Below are 23,138 nucleotides of genomic sequence, written 5' to 3' on the forward strand. Positions count from 1 at the left end.
GTAATTTTTGTAGTATGAAGCCAGATACATTCAAGGCAGACAGCACAGATGATGCTTTTCCTAATACCTGCACCAGGAAAAGAAACCTATGCCTGGAGGGCAAGTGCCAGACAAGAGGAGTGACAAGACTGAGAAGCAAAGGCCTCTCTGCAATCACTTGAGCTATGAAAATCACTGATTTTTTAAATTATTTTTTTTTTTGGAAACAAAATACATTTTAAGGATGACAAGATTATTCCAAGTAAGTGTTAAATATTTCAAGTTAAATGTTTCAAGTCCATGGCTAGATACCTTAGTGAATTTATTGGATTTTTTAAACAAGTGGAAATTGAGGAAATATTTTAAAATATTTCCAAACAAAAGAATCATAATTTTGATTTTATTTATGTTCTCTAGGCTTGTCAGCTGAATCACTTCCCAGTTCTTGACCTGAAATGACTTCTCCCCAGCTCATTTGGGTATACAATCTTTTGGCACAAATTATACATAGAGTATTTTTCTTTTTAAGTACTCCTGCCTCCCATCCTTCTGTAACTGTTGGTGTTTGGAGCCCAACCACCCATCCTCATGAAATGGGAAATGTAAATTTGTAGTAATGGCTGCAGTGGTCGTGAGGTTTTTTCTATTATTAGCCCTTGGAGATGAGAATGTGTTAAAACTGGCAGTTTCTTCTTAGTAAACCTCCCACACAGGGAGACAGATTAAAAGATCTTTCACTGTATCTTTTAATGCACTCTTCTAACAAGCTGAAGTCCAAGCATGCTTTTTAGAGGGTGTAAGTTAATCACAGTGACATCCATTCGTACAGTGAGAGATGTATTTACTCCCTGTATGGGGTGGTGGCAAGGCAGCCAGAGCAACTGGTAGAAGGAGCCTTGCCTGAGAGACGGGGAAGAGGAGGAATAAAAAAGGTTGCTTCTTTGCTGTGAAACTTGCCAGTCTTTTTTTCTTTCCTCTCTCCAGTTGTATGGGTTGGCCAAATAAATCATATTCTCCTCACAAAAGTGCTTCCATCCTTAAACCCTCAAAGCTGCAGCACTACTAGCAGAGTCAGAAATGCATCATTGATGTTGGGTTGGTAAATGAGATCAGATAAGCAGAAGGAAACCAGGGTTTTGCAGGCTGGAGAGGAGGAGGGAAGATGATGAGATTAATCAGTGCTGTGAGTGGTTAGAGAGCTGCCAAGGAGAATGAGAAATATGGGTCCTTTTTCTGGAAGCTGCTCTTCCCATTGGTGTAACACAGCCTCTCCCAGTTTGAAATAAACTGATGGTAAACTATGGTACTGAAGCAATAAACGATAAGTCCTGAACTTCATATAAATGTTCTACTGCTTGTGTGGTACAAGCCTGAACTCGCTGCATCAGTGAAAGCTTTTGTGATTTATGTCAGCATAGTGCATGCCAGGATTTCAGTCCCATGCATAAACAGAGCAACAAGGCTTCTTGTTAAGCTTCCTGACATGAGGTGTTTAGCTGCAGTACTTAGTTTGGATGCTCTGCCTCTGAAGTCAGCGGAGGGACAGGGACACTTCCCAGAGGCGATCTGAGCCTTTAGCATGGTGGCTCACCAGAATTGCTTTTTTATTTCTGCCTGCAAAGGAAGCCTTAGTGAAGCAGGATCCTGCCTTCAGCTTTCTGGTAACTGGAGTCTAGAAGGATGGCAGGAGCCTTTGCCTTGTTTTTAAGCTCTGTTTTAATAGAGATTTGGGATGGCCCCAGTGATTGGTGATCTGTGCACAGCAGTAAATTCAGGAGAGAGGGGGCTGGTCAGACAGGCATCCTGCTCCACCATCTTCTTTTCTTTCACTTTTGACATTTGAGTTACTGCTTGTGTTTTCATAGAATCATACAATGGTTTGCATTGAAGGGACCTTAAAGATCTTCTAGTTCTGCACCCCCTGCCTTGGTGTTCCTTGGTTCCTTTTTTCCCCTTTTTAAAAATGGGGGGTTTAGCCCCAAGGGAAGCAGAGGATTCATGACACATTCAGCTTCCAGAGAAAGGCCTCTTTCTGCCAGACCTGACTTACCCTCTGGCTCCTTTTAACTTTTCCATCTTAAGCAGCTTAAGATAAAGTATGATAAAGCTTGTGAACATTATTAGTCCTCAGGTTTCTCTCCATGTTTTCTCCCCCTTAGAGCAGGCTTCCTCAGGTACTGGACTAGGGAACTGCACCCTTTGATTCAATAGGGTGGAGGGACTGCTTGGAGAATTAACAACAGCATTGCCATATTGGGTTGCATTGGCTGAAGTGTAGCCTTTGGATTTTTTCCGAAGACATAATTCTTAGAAACTGCCTCAAACTCAACATTGCATTTAACTTCCCCCTCAGCAATGTCACTACAAATTCCAAACACCATTTGTTTAAGACAAAAGCTGTATTATTTCGGCAGAGGTAGTTTGCTCCCTTATGTTTGTCCAAGGATGACTAGGTAGGAGAGTGCTTGCAAGAGGAACTGGGTAGGAAGATGGGTTTGGAGGGTTGGTTTGTCTGTTTGTTTAAAATCAAGCTTCTGGTGGTCTAAGAATGAAGCAGTGAGAATAGTGCCATGTCTGGGATGCAAACTGCATCAAATCTGAGCAGTCCTTTCAAGCAGTGTCTTCTAGTGCTGATCTAGACTGATCTTACACCACTGGGGGCAGTGGGAGCTTAGCCATTCAACTGAGTTTGGACCAGGTCACAAAGTTACATCAGAGAGGTGAAGATCAGGACCTGGAGCTTAAGACCTGGATCACAACAACTAGATGATTAGATGAACAACCTCACTTGGAGTACTGTGTACATTTCTGGTGTCCTCAACATAAAAGGACATGGAACTGTTGGAACAAGTCCAGAGGAGGGCCACGAGGATGATCAGGGGACTGGAGCACCTCCCGTATGAAGACAGGCTGAGAAAGTTGGGGCTGTTCAGCCTGGAGAAGAGAAGGCTGCGTGGAGACCTCATAGCAGCCTTCCAGTATCTGAAGGGGGGCTATAGGGGTGCTGGGGAGGGACTCTTCATTAGGGACTGTAGTGATAGGACAAGGGGTAACAGGTTAAAACTTAAACAGGGGAAGTTTAGATTGGATATAAGGAAGAAGCTCTTTACTGTGAGGGTGGTGAGGCACTGGAATGGGTTGCCCAAGGAGGTTGTGAATGCTCCATCCCTGGCGGTGTTCAAGACCAGGTTGGCCAGAGCCTTGGGTGACATGGTTTAGTGTGAGGTGTCCCTGCCCATGGCAGGGAGGTTGGAACTAGATGATCTTAAGGTCCTTTCCAACCCTAACTGTTCTATGATTCTGTGATTCTGTGATAACTTGGGACTCTCAGTTGTCAGTGCCTGTTGTGAAACTCCATGTTTAAGAGGAAGTATCTGCAGCAGGAAGAGGAAAAACCAGAAGAGCCCCAAATAAATCTGCTAGTGAAAAGCATGTGTGCTGCTTCTTGTAAGCAAAGTTGGAGTAACATCAGACTGCGGTAGGAGATCCACACAGGAGGAAGACTTGCAGGATGGTAAGTACATTTGCCATCATCTTGAGAGTACTGGGGGTTCATCTGAGAGCACTTTGTTCATCTGAGGAGCCTCAAACAGCTTCTTGGGGATGGTTTTGTATAATGAAAAGTCTCATCCTTGTGTTTGAAATCCAACATGTGAAACAGGTTGATGCTGATGGAGAAAAGAAGTACCAAAAGTTATTTAGGGGGCAGGGAGAGACCAGCTTTAATGTTATAAACAAGTCTCTTGTGTGCTCTCAGCAGATTGTGGTATTAGCTTGTGTTCCAGACTGTGAAGAAACACTAAGCAGTAGTTGTATTTATTGCTCTTGGATAAACTTTAGTCATTGAAATTGGCAGCTGGTAAAGCTCTGAAAGCTTTGAGGAAGCAGCAGTTAATTACTGACCAGCTACAATATTATTCTTAAGCATTCTGCCTGAGTCTGTGCTGTTTTCTTTCTTGAAAGTTAAACTTCATATTTTAGTGCAGTTCTCATGACTTCTGTAAGGCAGCTGGGAATCTAACCCATTAGCAGTCAAAGACCCCAAGAAGCACTTTGACCCAAATGGTACATGATTCTATGATTGTGGCACATATGAAATCTGTTTGCCTTCATATTTTTATGAGAGCTGCTGCTTTTCAAAGCCATTTTGTAACTGTTGCTGGAAAAGAGAACTGAAACAATTTGTTTCTCAGAAGCTCCTTCCTTCTGAAGCCATCAAATGGCTGTAAATGCCCTTGCAGCTGCAGTTCCTTACCAAGATCGTGCTTGGGTCACTTCATTGTACTGTGGGGAGCACTTTAGCTTTGGGGGCCAGAGGGACAAGGTGACACCTCTCAGGTTCTGGTTCTGTGATGAGAACTGGTGGGAACGGCTGCTGCCAAAGCTGTGAGATGTGGAGTGTGACCTGCAGCCTTACTGGGTGCTCCTGGCCAAGGCTGAAGGGCTGCTGCTGCTGTTTTTCAGCTGCATTTCTCCTCCTCCTTTGAAATCCCTTCGCTTCAGTTTCCTACAAACTCCTCAGCATCTTCTCTCTTGCTCTTTCTTCCTTTTCTTCCCACTACATTTTCTGGGTTGGTATTTGACCGCTTCCTCTCAAGATGGGGGAATGATGTGTGCTGCTGTCACACAGCTTTCTCTGCTTGGTGTGTGTTATATTCCTCCTCTCTGCTTGGGCTGTAAGCTCCTGGGGGTAAGATGCTGCATCTTTGTGCTGTGCTTAAAACATGAGCTGGGACTTCAGGGGCATGGGGACCTGATATGCACCAGGGAATGGCTCACTGTCTATCACTGTTGGCAGCAGCTCAGTTCCTCCAGGCCTGGGAGAGCAGGTATTTCACTGCCAGTGTTTATAACTATTTCTAGTGTAAAAGCTTGCACCTGAATTTGAGGGCAGCAAAAGAAGCACTAGTGAAAAGTGTGAGTAAAACTGCCTTAGACAGAAGGTACCGCTGTGGTGATTGCAGCTAATAATAACAACAAACAGGCTCTGGAACAGAAACTTAGCTTTCATCTCTGAAGCTCTAGCATGCTTTTTAGCATGCTTGTTCATACCTTTGCTTTTTCCTCTCTTATTTCCTCTTAACTTTCTTATTCTCCCTTGCCTGCTCTTTTACCTTGGGTCCTCTCTTTTCAAATCAGCACTGTTTCCAGGCTCAAGTCAAAACACAGCACTGCACCAGCTACCACGAAGGAGAAACATGACTGCTACTGCTGAACCCAGGACACCCTGTGCTCCCCAAGTCATTGTTTCAGACCCACCTCCCTTGTCTCCCAAGACATCCTCCACCTCTTCAGTTCAATCATACTAGTTCTTGTGAGTTAGGTCCCATAAGAAGCCTTTGGAGTTACATCACTGCAGTGTCCAACTCCTGCTTGTTCCATGTGGTCACAGCAGCTGTACAGAAAGGTGGAGTAGGCAGGAGTTGGATGCACCATGGACATGTGTGGCCATACTGCCTTATGCATCTGAGAAGGCAGACACCATGAGCCCATCCAATTCAGGTGACAATAGCTGTGAGCATAGGGCAAGATGGATGGGACAAGCCTGGCAGGATCCTTCCTACCTAAAACTTGTTTGAGTTTGGCCACCCACTACATATGCTCTGTTGCCACAGAGCAACTGCATATCTGATACCATGACAGCATATTTACCTTCCTGGCTACAAATGCCCAGTGGCTCAGGGATAGGAAGTGCTGGATTGGAACTGGGCAGACGGTGATAGCATCTGCTAGCACTTTTTGAAATCTACCATATCCCAGGATGTGCTTCTTGCTTCTAAGCATGAAAAATGTCCAGGTCTAGTAGAAGATGTCCCTGCCCATGGCAGGGGGGTTGGAACTAGATGGTCTTAAGTTTCTTTCCAACCCTAACCTTTCTATGAGCCTATGTTTCTAAATGACAGCTGACTCCTATGGGGTAAATTCACCTCTGCTAATGCAGGGATAATTCATGATCTATTGGGCATGTGTGAAGTTCTTGGTTTGACCTTTTGAGAAGGCAAAGAAGTGGCCACCTACCCCTTACCTAGCAACTGCTTTGAGTTTTGCCATATTTTGGTACTTTGTTTTGGGGTTACCTCTGCTGGTGATAACACAAGATTGGAGCAAAATTGTCTGAGGAGGAAAAGAAGTTAACTTATATTCTAGGGTCACGACTGCAACAGGGGTGAAGAAGAGTTTCTATTTTGGGCTGGTCTCCATCTCCTTAACAAAGTCCCTTCTGGATGTGGTGCTGGCATTGCAGATAACTCACAGGCATAGGAAGAGAGCAGGAGCCTAATGGAGTCACACACAGGATGACATTGATATTGTATGCTACCACTCACAGTTCCTGCACTTAATTATTGCTTGCTGGCAAATATTTTAGCTTGCAACAGGACAAAAGTGGGTGTTGAAGGATAACTTGAAAAGGCAGAGATGCAGTTCTTTACACATTTATCACTGAAGTGATTTTGGTGTGTAGACAGCACCACGGAAAAAGCACAGGGACCTGTCTCTCCCTCTCCCTTTGGAATCTGTTCATGTCACTCAAGACCCATAATACAGGGAGGATGTTGCACAGATCCGTACTTAAATGTCAGAGTGCTGTATAAAGCAATGGCAGTAACCTGCATTTTTAGTCTGTAACTGGCTTTTTACAAATGTTGCCATAAAGCTTTATTTTTCCCCTTGCATACATTTCTGTTTTTCAGATTGTGAAAAAAGCATTAAAAACATCCCTGATGTTTAATGAGTCTTCCAACATGAAATTAAGTGTGAACAATCAAAAAGACTTCAAAACGGTAATTATTGGGAAACACTACATTTGCTTACAAGAGCTGAGATTACACTGGCATTTCTTAAAAGATGTAACAGATTAAGAGGAATGATTTTATTGCCCATTTTAGAAATCCATATAGGTTTCGATCTTCTTTGTAAACAAGTGAGTGACACAGCAACCCTCATTGATTTATCCAGTAGACTGATCAAACCTTGCCGAGAGGGAGTAATGTGGAATCTAATCCTGCAGCCCTGGCTCTGGATGGTGTGTTATGGATTTCCTTCTTTTGATTTTTGTGAGTTTTTGTTGAACACTCATTTGTCTTGTGCTAAAATAAAGCCAATAAATGTCAAATCAATCACAACTTTCTGGAAAAAAAAACAAGTTTTTCGGTATGTTGGCACAGGAAAAATTAAAGCAAAACTAAAATCTCAGTTCTCACATAAACCAACCACTCTGTAGCTTGTGATCCACATTTTCAGTGGTGTATCTAAGAGTGCTGTCTGCCAGTAGCTGAAAGCAGAACTACTATTCAAAGATTGTGAGTTACCTGTAACAGGTAGTCATACATTAGCTGGTGTATCAGTGACTTGGTGATCACTTAAATTTTATCCTATTTGCGTTCTATTCTAGTTTCAAATCTTAGGGGCAATTTTGATACTTGGTCTTGTTGTCTTGGCTGTTTACTTCATGGAAGTGGAAAGCACAGTTGATCCTAGCAGAGAAAAAGCAGTTGTCAACACTTACAAAGAGATGGAGGAGGAAGAAGAACTCTATGGAGATCTCCCAGGAGCCACAGTAATTGAGGAGGACACCAATGGATCAAATGACTCCTGCAGGTGAGCCAGGCTTGATGGCACATGGAGAAGTAATCACCCAGTGTAACAACAGTTACAGTGATGACAGTATCAGCATGGCTTTTATTCTCTTCCCATTGTATAATAAGTGACAAAGTACCACTAATTTGGGAAGAGTGAGGGGTTTGTTTACGCATTGGGTCATTAGTAGTTGACTGTTATGAGGGGTAGTAGGGGCAGTATCAATACTCAATCAATATGTTCAGCACACCTCTGTTGCATCTCCACCATCTCCAGACATCCTCCCTTTGTGGCAGTGGTGGGAGGCGGCAGAGCAACCAGTAGGCAAAGCAGCCCCTGCTGAGCTCACTTACTTTCAGAGGCCAGAGGGATGAGTGGATGTTTGTCCTGGCAGAGGGAAGGGGTACCATCCAGCCTCAGGGTTTACTTTTCTTCTCATCTTTAGGATGAGAAGATAAAGAGCTCAGAACAGCTACTGATAAGCCATTGTGCTAGATTGGAATCATGATGTATGATATACACTTGGCTATAATGAATGGGCATAGAGAGTAGTCCCATCTTGTTCGTCCAGCTCTGCTTGTTCGCATTTGAGGTTGATGTCCAAAATGGCCAAGTGTATGGCTTGAGAGCTTTCCTGCTTAGTTTCCTGCTTGGGTTACAGTCACTTGCTTCACAACATGCGACTGTCATTGCAGCTTTGAACTGGTGGAAAATGTTCCTTATGACTTAGCTTTTGAGATAAACAGCACTGCAGCCAAACCCCTGTACAAAGCCTGGATGAGACTCCTTGATATAGCCCAGGAAAAAATTTACGTGGCTTCTTACTATTGGTCTCTTGCTGGGAAGGATATCAACGTCAATGACTCATCTTCCAAGCAGGTAGGACTGAATCAATGACAAGCACATTTACGGTTGTATGGACATGTGGTAGATAGCAGATTGACTGTGAGGCCTGTCTTCCAGATGCTTCCTGCAAACCCAGAAAGGTTTTCCATGCTGGTCTGAAGCAGCACACCAACTTTCCTCCTCTGGCCAAGTTAGACCCCATATGGGTTCTGTTTTCTCTGAATATTTCTGTGCCATGTTTTAAGAGCAACCGGGCAGAGGCCAGCCTCAAAACCATACTCTCTCACCCTGCAGACGGTCAGCCTACGGTAGGGGCAGCCAGTGGCACGGCCAGAGAGCCTGCAGGATCCGTATACACAAGTGAACATGTCAATTCCCACTGGCTAGCTGGAAGAGTCAGGAAACAAAGTCTGCTGGACTTTTACCTGCTTCAGAGGCTGCTTCTCTCCCTTGTACAGGCACAGCATCTGCATCCACCCATTTTGCAGATGTTCCTGAAGCATGCCATTGGGCAGCCATTCAGGACATTCATTCTTCTCCTGGGCACCCTGTGCAGCCAGGCTTCCTGCAGGGCCTCTCTGGCTCCACCACCAAAAATAAATGGGAGAGGCCACGGCACAGGCTCACCTTGCTACTGTTCATCGTGTTTAAGTGTCCCTTGGCTCTATCCTGGCCTGTGGCAGCTGGCAGCCTCCCAGGCAATCCTGAGCAGGGTCTGGGGGCCTATTCTGAAAAGCAGAAGGGACAAGACCATGCTATTTCAGGTAGGTGTGGAGTTTAGTCACCTGTCAGGAATTGTGCTGTTTGCTGACAGACCATGTACTGGCCTGTTTATTACTGCAGGCCAGAGCTCTGCCTCTGCCCCTGCCCTGGCACATCCTCCTTGGCCTCATGGGCTCTCTGGGATTTGTCTTCCTCCCCACGTGGTTCTGGTGATGTAAGATGACTCATTTCCTCCTCAGAAAAAGAAGGGAAAGTAACAGAGGGAAGGCTGTCTCTGCTAAAGGGACAGCTCAGTGTAGGGCAGCCTCTGTTATTTTATTCTTGGGGAGAACTGACGCAGTGTATCTGTTGAGCATCAGCATCCAGCAGTTGATCTTCACTGGGGCATTCACCTTTGAAGTCTGGGATATTTGTGGTTGTATTTTTAAGCCTCACGTCTAATAGCATTAAACAACAGAAAATAAACTTTGATTCATACATTGGATCAGAATCTTTGCTCCCTTTTTTCTCTACTTGAAGCAATACTAAAATAGATGAAATTTCTGATCTTTCTTGTGTTGGGCTTCTTCAAACAAAGCATCCATTAGTAACACTGTACTTTGAGTATATCTTACTAAATGTTCTATAACAAAATACAAAAAATAGCAATGTACCATGCAGGGTGAAGATATTCTGAAGAGGTTTGAGAGACTACTTGCAGAGAATGTCTCTGTGTATGTTGCAGCAAGTATTCCAACTCTGGCAACTAATTCAACTGACCTTGAGCTTTTAGAGGAAAAAGGTAATTATTCAGTGATGCACTCAGAACTTCTGCATTGCAATAGGGCATCTGAGACAAACTGGTCTCCAGGGCTTATTCTGGCATGGTGTTTATGTGAGTTCACAGGACAAGTGCTATGGGTTCATTAGTTCATGATTTTTGTGTATGTTGTCATGCCCTTAAGGATTTTTCTGAAATTTCACATTTTGTATATTTTGGTAGTTATTAGTGGATGCAAGTATTAGACATCCAGACATGTCCTGGCTATCAGGGGAGCAGTACAGATTACCATCTCCAGCTGTGTCTAAACTCTTTTTGCCTCTCCCCACTTTTCTTCAGGGGCTTATGTAAAGAAGGTTGATTTTGGACATTTGGCAGGAGGAGTGTTGCACAGTAAATTCTGGATTATAGACATGAAACACATATACATTGGTAGTGCAAATATGGACTGGAGATCTTTATCTCAGGTAAGCTCTCCTTCAAAAAGCTGGGGGAAAATTCATGTGCTAGCACATAACAGAAGAACATCATAATGTAAAATACTGATTGAGTGGGAGAAACAGCAAAGAAACCCTTGGAGGTGGCTCTTTCTGGGGCTGTGACATAGCTTGCTCTCTTTGCAGGTGAAAGAATTTGGTGCTGTGATATACAACTGCAGCTGCTTGGCCAAAGACCTCTGGAAAACATTTAGTACTTACTGGGATCTTGGACTTCCTAATGCTACAGTCCCATTCCCTTGGCCTCTTAATTATTCTACCCACATTAACATGCATCAGCCTCTGGAAGTAGAATTCAATGGAATCTTGACAAAAGCCTATTTTTCTGTAAGTATCTTTAGAAGTATCAGGATAGAGTGTGAACTATATTTTAACATAGGCCAGAAATTTTTTTTCAGCAGTCCTCAGTTACCTGTGTTCCAATTGGATAATAATTAATTCAACAGGTTTCTTTGGAACTGCTCAACGAATAAGGGCTGACCCAGCTTCATCCATCAGGTAGTATGGCAAGAATGGGGCGCAGGTCTTCTTTGATCACCTGTGGGCTCAATACATCAGTATCTGACCCATCAGGTCATGTAAGGCATGAGGAAAGATAGTGGTCCACTTAAAGTGCTTCGTGCTATTATAATGAAAACCGAACAGATCTGAACATAAATGACTCACAGAATCTGACAGAAAAAAGGATGAAATCACTGACATGTGTGTTTTCTTCTTTTCAGGCTTCCCCTCCAGCATTTTGTCCAGAAGGTCGTACCAATGACCTCTTTGCTATAACCAGTATTATCAGTGAGGCACAGAAATTTGTCTATGTTTCTGTTATGGAATATTTCCCTACCAGCCGTTTCATTCACCCAGAAAGGTACAATTTGTATCTTCAGCAAATCAGCTGACTGCCCTTTTTAAAGGAAAAATATGCTATTCTGCTCCTTCTGCAACAGAAGTATTCAGAGTGGAGAGAACTGAGGCTTTGCTCTGCACTCTTGACTGCCTCATGGACTGTGCAAATATTGATACTATAGGAAGGATGGTATCCAGTACTGTCCATTGTGCTTCACTAGTGTTTTAAATCAGCCTCGCATGCTCTTCACACAGCAAGAAAACTGTGAAGTGACAGACCAGGGACAATCAGAATACAGCTCTCTTCAAAACATAGCAGAGCAGCTTTGTGAATAGAGAGAGGAATGGGAACAGCAGAAAGATACCTGACATCAGGCTTTTCAGGGAAAATGTTCTTGTTCCCCTCTTCTGCTCCTGTTTCTTTCTTTCTGCTCTTTACTTCTGAAGACTCTTGACTTCTGGTTCTGCTGCCTGTTTGATGTACTGGACCCATAGTTTAAAGGGTGATTCTTAACTGTCCTTGCTGACCAGGAGGCTGAACTAGTCTCTAAAAGAAGCTTCTGGGCTTTTATTTTCCTTTTCTTACAATTCCATCTAAGGACATCCAAGTTCCTAAAGCATGCTGCATGCATGCAGTAGCCGCTCTCAAAAAGAAGGTGGTAGTGGTGATCTGGAGTGATCAGGTTGTGTGCAGTGGACCACTGCCTAAGGTCACAGCAGAATTTTGCAGACTCTCTACATCAGCTCATATCAGAGTAACACAAAAAGTTAGTCAGTCATGGGGCAACCACTAAGACTCCAAATCCTCTTAGATATGCTTGAATTAGGATGTTTACATGCAATCAAGTGTCCTGAGTATTATCTGTTTATAACATTTGTGAGTTTTCCAATCATTTAAATAATCTGACTGAGAAAGAAGCTCAGGCAAAATAATTATGTACAACATGGCTTGTAAGGAATAGGGTGAGCTCTAGCTTTCCATTTAGTCAGAATTATACCATGCATCATGTCCTGTGGCATGATGGTGTAAAGCCTCTGTTGTTCAGCTGGGCATGTGTTAGCAGGAAGGATAATAGATAGGCACAGATAATTCCACTGTCTTTGAAATGAAATCTCAAAGACGAGCTTCCACTTGGGGGATACTTTTTATAAATCAAACAACTTCAAGGATTTTCGGTTTCTGTGCTGTACAGTTGAATCTCTGTGTTTCTCATCTCCTGCTATTAGCTAAGAATAGGTTCACAGAAAGTCTTTTTTCCCCTTAGGAATGAGTGTGTTAATACTCCCCATTCTTCATCTGAAGCCTTAATCCACCATTTGTGACACCTAGGACCTGATCAGATGCAAAAAAAGTTTGAAAGGCCTAGGGAAAGCTGTGCGGGGCCTCAGGCTATCTCCACAGCAATCAGCTATAGTGCAATGAATTGAGGCTGATTAGTTCAGGTTAGGTTCCTCCAGCAGCTGAGGCAGAAGGAACAAAGCTGGTATCTTAATGCCTGAGTGTTAATCAACTCAAACCTGATACATTTAAAAAATGGAAACTGTTGAAAAATAGGATTTCTAAATATGTTTTTCTGAGTTTTTCAGGATCTGCAAGACAACCTGGTCCTGAAAGCACATGGCTAGTCTGCTGATTGTGATAGGACGATGTGCAGTGGAAATTTAGAGAATTCAGGGCTTTGTACATAAGGCCCAAGGAATAAGTCAGGCAAATTAATTAATCATTGCCCATGGGACTGTGAGCAAGTGCTGGACCGCTCTGTATCCCGCTCTGTCCTCCAATCTATACTGAAGATGCTTGTTTTCCTCCGTGCAGCACTTGTTAGGGTCTACAGGATGAAAGTCCTATACAGGCCTTTGGAGTTACTAGTCTTGGGTTGTACATTGTCCAGCACTTGGTGTTGTGTAGTTGGGTCAAGGATGTTAAAAATTTTCCCCAAGCTACTATCAAAACAAGTGTCATGGAAATTGAGAGCCCCTTGTTCATGAGAACACAGCTGTGTTCATTACCTTGAGGGCACTTGGCATACTAAAGAAGATAAGGAGGGATAGGGAGGGATAGTGTCCACGCCAAGTGTGAAATGGCCATATTCTACAAAGTGGTTCTTAGGCTTTCCTCTGGGCTCTGTGCTGCCCTTTTTACTTCATGCTGTATGATCTGGCTGTACATTGGAGTTGTTATTTTTAGTTTCCTAATGCAATGAGCATGATGGCACCAAGCAGTGTGTGTGGCTGTGTACATGTACTTTACTAAGCTTTAAACTTCTTGATAATTTTCAACCTAATTTGGCAGAGACTGGAGGTCTCAAAATGCACTGTGAAATGAACTGGCTGGGTAGAAGGCAGAAATCTTACTTATACCTCCAGTGAAGACACAAGAGTTCCTCTTACTAGGTACCCGAGATCCCACCTGTGCACAATGTTACTTGTATTCTCGGTTCATTCTTGCAGCTTTCTACCAAACTACTTCAGAACTGTCCCTTTTTCTTCCCACCTACTTTTCTCTAGATATTGGCCAGCAATTGACAACACTCTGAGACGTGCAGCTTTCGAATACAGAGTACAAATTCGGCTTCTGGTCAGCTGCTGGACCCACTCTGACCCAGCCATGCTCTACTATTTGAGGTCCCTGCGTGCTCTCAACAATCCACATGCCCACATCAGTGTCAGCGTGGTACGATAAGAAACCTGATTTTGGAAAGACAGCTTGAGGATGCAAGCCTCCCACTGACTTTTGAGTCTAAGCTGCCAATTGTGTGTGGAAGTACTAGGTTTTAGAGAAGCAGATTGTCATAATCAGAGAATGGTTTGGGTTGGAAAGGACCTTAAGATCATCTAGTTCCAACCCCTCTGCCATGAGCAGGGAAGCCTCACACTAAACCATGACACCCAAGGCCCTGTCCAGCCTGGCCTTGAACGCTGCCAGGGATGGAGCATTCACAACTTCCCTGCGCAACCCATTCCAGTGCCTCAGCACCCTCACAGTAAAGAATGTCTTCCTTATAGCCAATCTAAACTTCCCCTGTTTAAATTTTAACCCATTGCCCCTTGGCCTATCACTACAGTCCCTAGCAAATAGTCCCTCCCCAGCATCCTTATAGCCCTCCTTCAGCTACTGGAAGGCTGCTATGAGGTCTCCACGCAGCCTTCTCTTCTCCAGGCTGAACAGCCCCAACTTTCTCAGCCTGCCTTCATATGGGAGGTGCTCCAGTCCCCTGATCATCCTCGCGGCCCTCCTCTGGACTTGCTCCAAGAGTTCCATGTCCTTTTTATGTTGAGGACACCAGAACTGCACACAACACTCCAAATGAGGTCTCACGAAAGCAGAGCAGAGGGGCAGGATCACCTCCTTCGACCTGCTGGTCATGCTCCTTTTGATGCAGCCCAGGATACGGTTGGCTTTCTGGGCTGCAAATGCACACTGCTGGCTCATGTTCATTTTGTCATTGATCAACACCCCCAAGTCCTTCTCCGCAGAGCTGCTCTGAATCTCCAGTTGGAACTGGATGATCTTTAAGGTCCCTTCAAACCCAAACCATTCTCTGATTATCCAGGCAGTAGCTTTTGCTGAGCACCATGAGAGTGACAGTTTATATGACAACCTAGTGCTCTTTTCATAGACCTTTTCCTGTATTAAGCATCTTAAATGGGTCTAATTACTGTCAATTTTTTACGATTGAGATCTCTGCTGACTGCCTAGACAAATGGGCCTGTTTGTGAACACTAGGTATTACGCACAGGCCATAGGCACTAGGCTGGAGTGCATCAAGTGGAGGGAGGTGGTATGGAAGCTCCCGACATGATGCAGTTACCATGACACAGTGAAGTCACAGAACTAAGGTGGAATGTTTTTTACCAAAAGGAAAAACCAAACAAACAAACAAACCCAATAAGAGTTAACACAAAAAGTTCAGCATTTTTGTTGCCTGCAGTACCCCTTGTGTCTGTGATCAGCCCATTCTAGCACAAAATAAGAGCAGCAATCAGTTGTAAATGCAGACCTATTAAACAGCTGCCTAAAACTGCATTTATGTGTCTGCCCTGTAATGATAATAGCTGTGCCACTAATGGAACATTGTGAAGGAAACATTATCCTTATCTGATCTCAATTGCTTATCCAATTTTATGTATAGTGGAAATACTATTTGTTAGTTCTCTTGGATAAGAGTAAAATCTCTTTTATGGTACATTTAATAACAGTGGGTGGACTATTCTGTTCTTTCTGTACTATTCTAGTCTTTGTAAATATAGAAAATCTGCATTATCCAATCATGCAGTCTGTTCCTAACTATGGTATTTCTATTTTTAATTTCTCTCTCTCCAGAAACTCTTCATTGTTCCAGTTATGAATCACACAAATATTCCTCATGGGAGAGTGAATCATAACAAATATATGGTCACCGATAAAGTAGCCTATATTGGTATGTATTCCATTATTCCAAACACTTACAGTATATTTAGATCTATAGGATTGAGGCTGACATAGGATGGGCTGCAATATCAGAAAAAGACCCCATTTTTCCATGTAAATCAGTCTGCCCTGGATAAAGAAGTAGAGATGTGAAAGGGAGACAATAATGTAGGTCAGGTTCAGTAACAGATTATTTCATATGACTGTGAACCGTTAAGAACAGAGCATGACATGTCTGAGTTCACAGCTTGTGACAAGCACAGTGGGAATTTCACAGACTGTGTGCTCGTAATGATGCAGTGATAGCTGATGCTCTAGTATATAACATTGTGCTTTAATAAAACTAAATTGCTGGAAGGAATTAATTCCACGCACTGTTTGTTGAACAGAACTCTAGGAAAGGAAATGAAAAAACACTAATGTCAATTGCTGCTCAATTCCTGAAAGTCAGAATTATGTTTATTTTTTGCTCTCTTATTAGGATCCCTCAAGAAAGGCAATGTGAAAGGGCTCTGTCATTTCAGTCAGCTCATCCTACAAGCAATGCAAACCAGCAAATAGCCTAATCTTCCAATGGGCTGAGCACTTGCAGCTCCAATTGCCTTTAACAGAATTTGTTTCTTACTGAATTGTCTTTTGAAGACAGATATGCAGACAATTTGTTTTCATGGCTAAGCACCTTCCGGAATTGACGGTAGATTTTTCTAGCTAAGGCACATACCAGGAAAAGTGCTAAATGATAAAATGTGCATTTTTTCCACAGTATTTGATTTACTGAATTATAATAGCTTTGGAGAGAGCCCTAGACAATGCCTGCTGCTGAATTCCCAACTTTACCTGGTTTAAAAGCTGGCATTGCATGCTGAGCTCAGAGCAGCTCCCAAGGTTTTATTGATCAAGGGTCTTGTTTTTCTTTAACAAGAGAATTAAGTCCATTAAGGATTTTTTTTTCTTTAAACACAGAAACCCATATCAAACGCTGACTTTTACCTCTTTTAATACCTCAGTGTATCACTCTATTTGCATATTTGTAATAATTAGGTTTGTGCGTCTCTGTCACAGGCTGTAAGGAATCAGGTTATGAAGCTTCAGGTTTGCAGTTAGTACTCACTTTGCAAAACCTGAGGTCTGGAATAAGAAGGAGGTGACCTCGTTTTTGCTGCTTTATTGGTCCTAATGAGATTTGCAGTTGTACAGCAAATCAGCAAAGCCAGACAAATGTGGACTTAACAAGAATAGGGATGAAACAGAACACTGGGAAATTAATGTTTTCTAATTAGATACTTTTTCATTGCATAGGGACTTCGAATTGGTCAGAAGATTACTTCATTAACACTGCTGGTGTGGGGCTAATTATCAAACAGAATTCAACCAACGTGCAGAGAAGGCAACTGCCTATCCAGGAACAATTAAAACATCTTTTTGAGCGAGACTGGAATTCCAAATACGCAGTGAATCTGGAAGATGTGCAGGGACAGAAAGACTGTAACTGGAGAGGCAGGCCCTGAAGTGAATTGAAATACAAATTTAAACTAAAACAAAAAGCCCCCACTTGAATCTTGTTCCCTGTGCAGAACAGGGAGTTTTCTCATTCTGCCTTTGTCAGAAAAATTGTTCCAATATGATATCCACATTGATGAGGTGAGAACTTCTCGTAGTTGACTCTGCCTGCAAAACTATTAGTCAGTGTGACGCTTCTCTTTTTTGTGTGATTCCCTCACTCCAGAGTTAATGAAATGCATACAGTGTTATATGACAAGCTATCTGATATTAAAGCAAAATGGAAGATACAATTGGATCTTAGTATATCAAAGACGCAGATTGCCGTGCTATTTTATTTTAGGAAGCTATATACTTCAACCTTAATGTTCCATTAACAGTATTTGCTTACATGTGTTTAACCGTATTTTTAATAAACTCCTGGCCACTTTAAGATTTTGAGCTGTGTAAGTAATTGCCTACAATAGCAAGGGCAGATTTTTAAAAGCATTTAGGAATTAGAGGTACAGGGAAATACCCATATTTAAGTGTTGAGGCTAGTTTCCAGAATTAAGAACCTGTGATATAAATCTGGAGCCCTGAGTGTTTGGGGATGCTTGGATGTCTGTGCATTGGCCACAGGCAGTAAATGGGATGGCAAAAGAAGAGCAAAGCTGATGTGTGAGTGCTGGGTTGACAACGGCATCCCACCTACTCTGTGGTCAGTGCTTGGGAAATCTCCTTGCTCCTTTGGGGATGTCTTGGTGCTGGACCTGACCAGTGTTGTGTCTCTGGGCTTCCTTTTCTGCTGCAGTCACACAGGGACCATAAACCTGAGTCATCTGGTGCCTTATGTCCATATCCACCACTGCATAGTGGCTCTGCCCTGGGTGACTCTCAGAAGTGACAGGAAAGGAAAGCAGAGCACATAGGCCAGCAATGGAGAGGTGTGAATGACACTGACCTTAGGCTCTGTGAACCTTGCCAGAGCTGCACACTTTGCCTGGGCACTGGAAAGGGAGTAGCAGTGTGAACCTTTTGCTTAGGGACTGATGTGCACCAGAGGCGAGAGAGCCCAAGGTGAAAGCCCACTGCACTGAAAAAAATATTTCTGATTTTGTTCTTGCATGCAAGTATCAATACATGGTCAGGTATATTTGTTAGTACCGGCTAATAAACCCATGAAATGGAGCTAGTGAAAACCAGCTGGGAAGTTTCTATTTTGCTAGGGATTTTAATTAATGAGTGGAAATATCAAAATACAAAGCAGCCTTTAGAAAGGAAATAGGGGAGGAGAGCGCTAAAAGCACCTGCATCTTCCTCAGTATGTTTGCACATATGTGATACGGAAGTTCAGTGTTATCTGTCAATGTCATAAAAATCTGCATTAGTAACAGCAAGCATTTGATCTGTAATGATGGATAAAACAATCCAAGGGTCTTGGAAGTATTTGGAAGAGATAGCTGAGGAGCAGCAGGGAAACCAAAAAATGGAAAATTGGTTTGCATCATCTCCAAAAGACCTTATAGAGAAAGAGGCATATTTGTATGGGGATTTGTGTGTATTCACAGAGATTCAAGTCAGTCCACGCACAGACAATCACAGCAGGTCCCTTTGTCATCTCAGAACAGGGCAGAGATTCAAAAGCACCAAAATTCTTCCTGTGGAGGATGGGGAGGTTGCACTGTGATGGGGAAGTCTGTACTCCCACTACCCCGTCCATGTCTGCACCAAGAGCCAAAATTCACCTGAATGAGGCCTTGCCAAGAGGGGCTTGAAGCTGAGCTGCCACAGGCCTTTCAAGACTGCCAAGGTCCGCAGCAGTTTCACAGCTCAGAGGTGGAGTGCCAGGACAGGGACTTTGCCGACCTCCCTGTGGAGTCGTGCTCTGGGCTCTGTGCAATGAGCACATGTGAGTGGTGGGGCAGTTTGAAAAGCTGTTTGAGCAGTTACATCTTGAGCCAACAGAATTATTTTCTGTAGCGGATTGTGCTCCTCTAGATGGCACTCGAAGCTGTGTTTTCACTGATTTGGGGATGATGGGTATTGCGGGAACAAGAAGGAAACTTTCTTCTCCACTTGTGAGCTCAAATCTGACAGTACTGGATAAACTGTTCAGAGTTTCTGGACAAGCTGTGAGACTTGTCTTCTGGTAATGTAAGACTCATACGAGGTCAGGTTCAGCTTATGTAAGAAAAATTGACGCTTATGCGAATGCTCTTTGCTGGCATCACTTGTATTGGTTTTCCTCCACAAATGAAGGAGGGGGTTTACAACTAAGACCATAAACTGGATCTAAGAGGAACTTGAGTTTATTTCCCCGCTTTCCTGTGAAACTTCTTAGGCCCCTTCATAGTTTTGTTCTAAATTACTTGTCTGTTACAAAGGTAGAATATGGTGTAAATTATAACCAGGCTTTGAATCTCTTCATAATTTTGTTTTCCATTTATGAAACAGGGTTAATAATAGTCCTTATCCCTCCACCTGTTACTTATTGCTTTCATTTAGATTGTGATTTCTTCGAGTTAAAGAGTATATCAAGTGTAAGCTGGGGCCTCCAGAAGTACTCATTAGCATCTATTTATTTTCTTTGAATGAATTTTCTAGTTTGGTTACAGGTAGTTCAGATTTTTCTCAGTATTAGTTTATTAGTGTCTAGGAAAAGTTGTTGGTTTGGATCTTGAGCATGGATGCTCTCTTCTGATCAGCTCATCTCATGTACCTATGTTATGCTGGAGTACAACTTAAGCAAACCAGCCTTGCTTTACATGAGTGGCTTTCACGCAGAGCTGCTGCACTGCTCTCCCAGCAGTCTCTGATAGCACTTGGTTTGGTGCAGTGCCTTGTGGCTACAGTGCTGCTGACACCAGTGTCAGATAACAGCAAGACAGAACACAGCTGGCTCTACAAGTCTGTGAGTTCTGGGAGGACTAAAAGTCACCTGGCTTCACACATTACACACTACCTTGTTCCAAGAGCTTTTGTGTTAATCTGTTTTCCATTTTTCCCCCATTATCTAGTATTTTCCTTTCCCAGTTGTTCCAGATGAATCACACCCTTGTTGCTTTCATTCAGGTACTAAGAAAGATTCTCATTTACAATCTATGCTATATCAATGCATACTTAATTTTTTGAAAGTCATAAATATCTCCATAATCTCTGGAAGATAGCTCTTCTGTCATGGGCACTGATTCACAGACCTCATTGCTCCCTGCAGCTTCCTGAGGAGAAGTGGAGAGTGAGGTGCTGCTCTCTTCTCCCTGGTATAGGATAGGATGTATGTGAATGGCTGCACCAGAGGAGGTTCAGACTTGACATTAAGAAACATTTCCTTACAAAGAGGGTGGTCAAACACTGGAACAGGCTTCCTAGAGAGACGGTCAATGGTCCAAGCCTATCAGTGTTTAAGAAGTATTTTGGACAATGCCCTTAATAACAGGCTTTGACTTTTGGTCAGCCCTGAAATGGTCAAGCAGTAGGTCCCTTCCAAATGAACTGTTCTGTTCAGTTCCATTCCATTCTTCAGCTGCCTTGCCTTTGGGATATGTCAGAGGTCCTGCTTCAAATATAACAACACAATAGCCAACCAACAATGCAAGAAATTACCAAGGTGGGAGTGTCTTTCTTTTAAATGCATTTATACGTTATTTTAGATGTCAAATCACAGTTGCAGGTTTGTTAGGCTGGAGACTGTATGCAGAGGTTTAGCTAAACAGCCCACTTTTTCACATGTTAAAAAACACCAGTAATGAAGGAAACCTACCACAGTTAAAAGAACAATCTAAGCATCTCAAATTAAGGATGCAGGTGGGATCAGAACTGCCTGTTGGCAAAATGTCTATGTTCTGCAGGTTTGTGTCTGTGCTCCTTGCACCCCTTTGAGCTCTGTTCTTAGCTACGCCTGGGGTCAGATCCTTGGGTTAACCTGGTTGCTTATTCGCTAACTTCCACCCTTCCCAAAGCTGACAGTAGCCTATTTGGAGGATTGTTTTATTGCTGCTGCTTTTTTCTACTGCTCTTCCCTTAACTATTTCATTAATCTTTAAAAAACATGACAGTGATTACTGCTCTGTGGTCATTGCTGTCTCAGAGCTCAATTTTAATCGACTTGATTCTGCCACCTTTGCAACAGACTTCTACATTCAGTGTTGTGTAGGTGGATTCCTGTTTGTGGGCCTAAGTAAATGAATACTACCTGTGAAACATTTTAGGTGAAGGAAGCTTTGCAGGTAAATGCAAGCTGCTGTTAGAATGTGATGTCCTTCATAACATACGTTACCTTTTTCTGGACTCGATTTTCCTGTCTTGATCACAAAGTTTTCCTCAGTCCTGGTATATGAAATTGCCATATAATGTGGTAATTTTTGGTCTATTGAACAATAACTTTTATACTTAGGGAAACCACAGGGAAATGCTACAAATAAACGATACATTTATATGAACAGTCTCTTCAGAGATAGAGTTCTTATAACTGCCAGCAGTTCTTTTTAGAGTATTTAAGCCTCCTGCAAGGATACAGAAATGAAGAACATCTCAAGCTACAGATGGTTAGACAACCAAGTACACTTCCTTTACAACCCAGTTTCTAAATGTTTTGCTGTGTCTGCTTTCCCTGTACTAAGTAGAATATGGAGCAAGAAAATACAGGATGAGAAAACTGCTATAATGAAGCATGTCTGCACATGCCATCTATAAAACTTGTGATTGTGACTTTTGGCGGAAGTCATTGCTAGACCACTCTCCATCATCTTTACCAAGTCTTGGGAAACAGGAGAGGTGCCTGAGGACTGGAGGAAAGCAAATGTCACTCCAGTCTTCAAAAAGGGCAAGAAGGAGGACCCGGGTAACTATAGACTGGCCAGCCTCACCTCCATCCCTGGGAAAGTGATGGAACACCTTATCCTTAGTGCCATCTTAAGGCATATCAAGGATAAGAGGGTTATGAGGGGCAGTCAACATGGCTTCACCAGGGGGAAATCATGTTTGACCAATCTCTTAGCCTTTTATGAGGAAATAACACGGTGGATGGATGATGGCAGAGCGGTGGATGTGGTCTACCTTGACTTCAGCAAAGCATTTGACACAGTCTCCCACAGCATCCTCACAGCTAAAATGAGGAAGTGTGGACTGATCAGGTAGTGAGGTGGACTGCAAACTGGCTGAAGGACAGAAGCCAGAGAGTTGTAGTCTATGGGGTTGAGTCTAGTTGGAGGCCTGTAACTAGTGGAGTGCCTCAAGGGTCAGTACTGGGGCCGGTATTATTAATATATTCATCAATGATTTAGATGAGGGAATTGAGTGTACTATCAGCAAGTTTGCTGATGACACTAAGCTGGGAGCAGTGACTGACACGCCAGAAGGCTGTGCTGCCATCCAGCGAGACCTGGACAGGCTGGAGAGTTGGGCAGGGAATAACTTGATGAAATATAACAAGGGAAAGTGTAGAGTCCTGCATCTGGGCAGGAACAACCCCAGGTTCCAGTATAGGTTGGGGAACGACCTGTTAGAGAGCAGTGTAGGGGAGAGGGACCTGGGGGTCCTAGTGGACGACAGGATGACCCTGAGCCAACACTGTGCCCTTGTGGCCAAGAAGGCCAATGGCATCCTGGGGTGTATTAGAAGGGGGGTGGTTAGTAGGTCAAGAGAGGTCCTCCTTCCCCTCTACTCTGCCCTGGTGAGACCGCATCTGGAATATTGTGTCCAGTTCTGGGCCCCTCAGTTCAAGAAGGACAGGGAGCTGCTGGAGAGAGTCCAGCGCAGGGCAACAAAGATGATTAAGGGAGTGGAGCATCTCCCTTATGAGGAAAGACTGAGGGAGCTGGGTCTCTATAGTTTGGAGAAGAGGAGACTGAGGGGTGACCTTGTAAGTGTCTATAAAGATATAAAGGGGGAGTGTCACGAGGATGGAGCCAGGCTCTACTCAGTTGCAAACAATGATAGGACAAGGGGTAATGGGTACAAACTGGAACACAAGAGGTTCCACTTAAACTTGAGAAGAAACTTCTTCTCAGTGAGGGTGACAGAG

The 23,138-nt window shown here is 43.3% G+C and overlaps 1 protein-coding gene across 1 annotated transcript; it reads left to right on the forward strand.

Moving 5' to 3' along the window:
* The first annotated feature begins 3,345 nt into the window (after positions 1-3,345).
* PLD4 (phospholipase D family member 4) lies at positions 3,346-17,176 on the forward strand. The gene is made up of 11 exons (XM_061464157.1): positions 3,346-3,493; positions 6,672-6,761; positions 7,373-7,578; positions 8,253-8,436; positions 9,787-9,907; positions 10,226-10,353; positions 10,510-10,710; positions 11,106-11,245; positions 13,732-13,897; positions 15,548-15,644; positions 16,934-17,176. Exons 1-11 carry the CDS (start codon positions 3,491-3,493, stop codon positions 17,140-17,142), a joined length of 1,545 nt encoding a protein of 514 aa, XP_061320141.1. The 5' UTR covers positions 3,346-3,490; the 3' UTR covers positions 17,143-17,176.
* Positions 17,177-23,138: the final 5,962 nt, after the last annotated feature.

The sequence above is a fragment of the Pezoporus flaviventris genome, unplaced genomic scaffold, assembly GCF_033815535.1.
Source record: "Pezoporus flaviventris isolate CSIRO_AGI_PZ_B2104156 unplaced genomic scaffold, CSIRO_AGI_Pfla_v1 ptg000036l, whole genome shotgun sequence".
NCBI classification, from domain to species: Eukaryota; Metazoa; Chordata; class Aves; order Psittaciformes; family Psittacidae; genus Pezoporus; species Pezoporus flaviventris.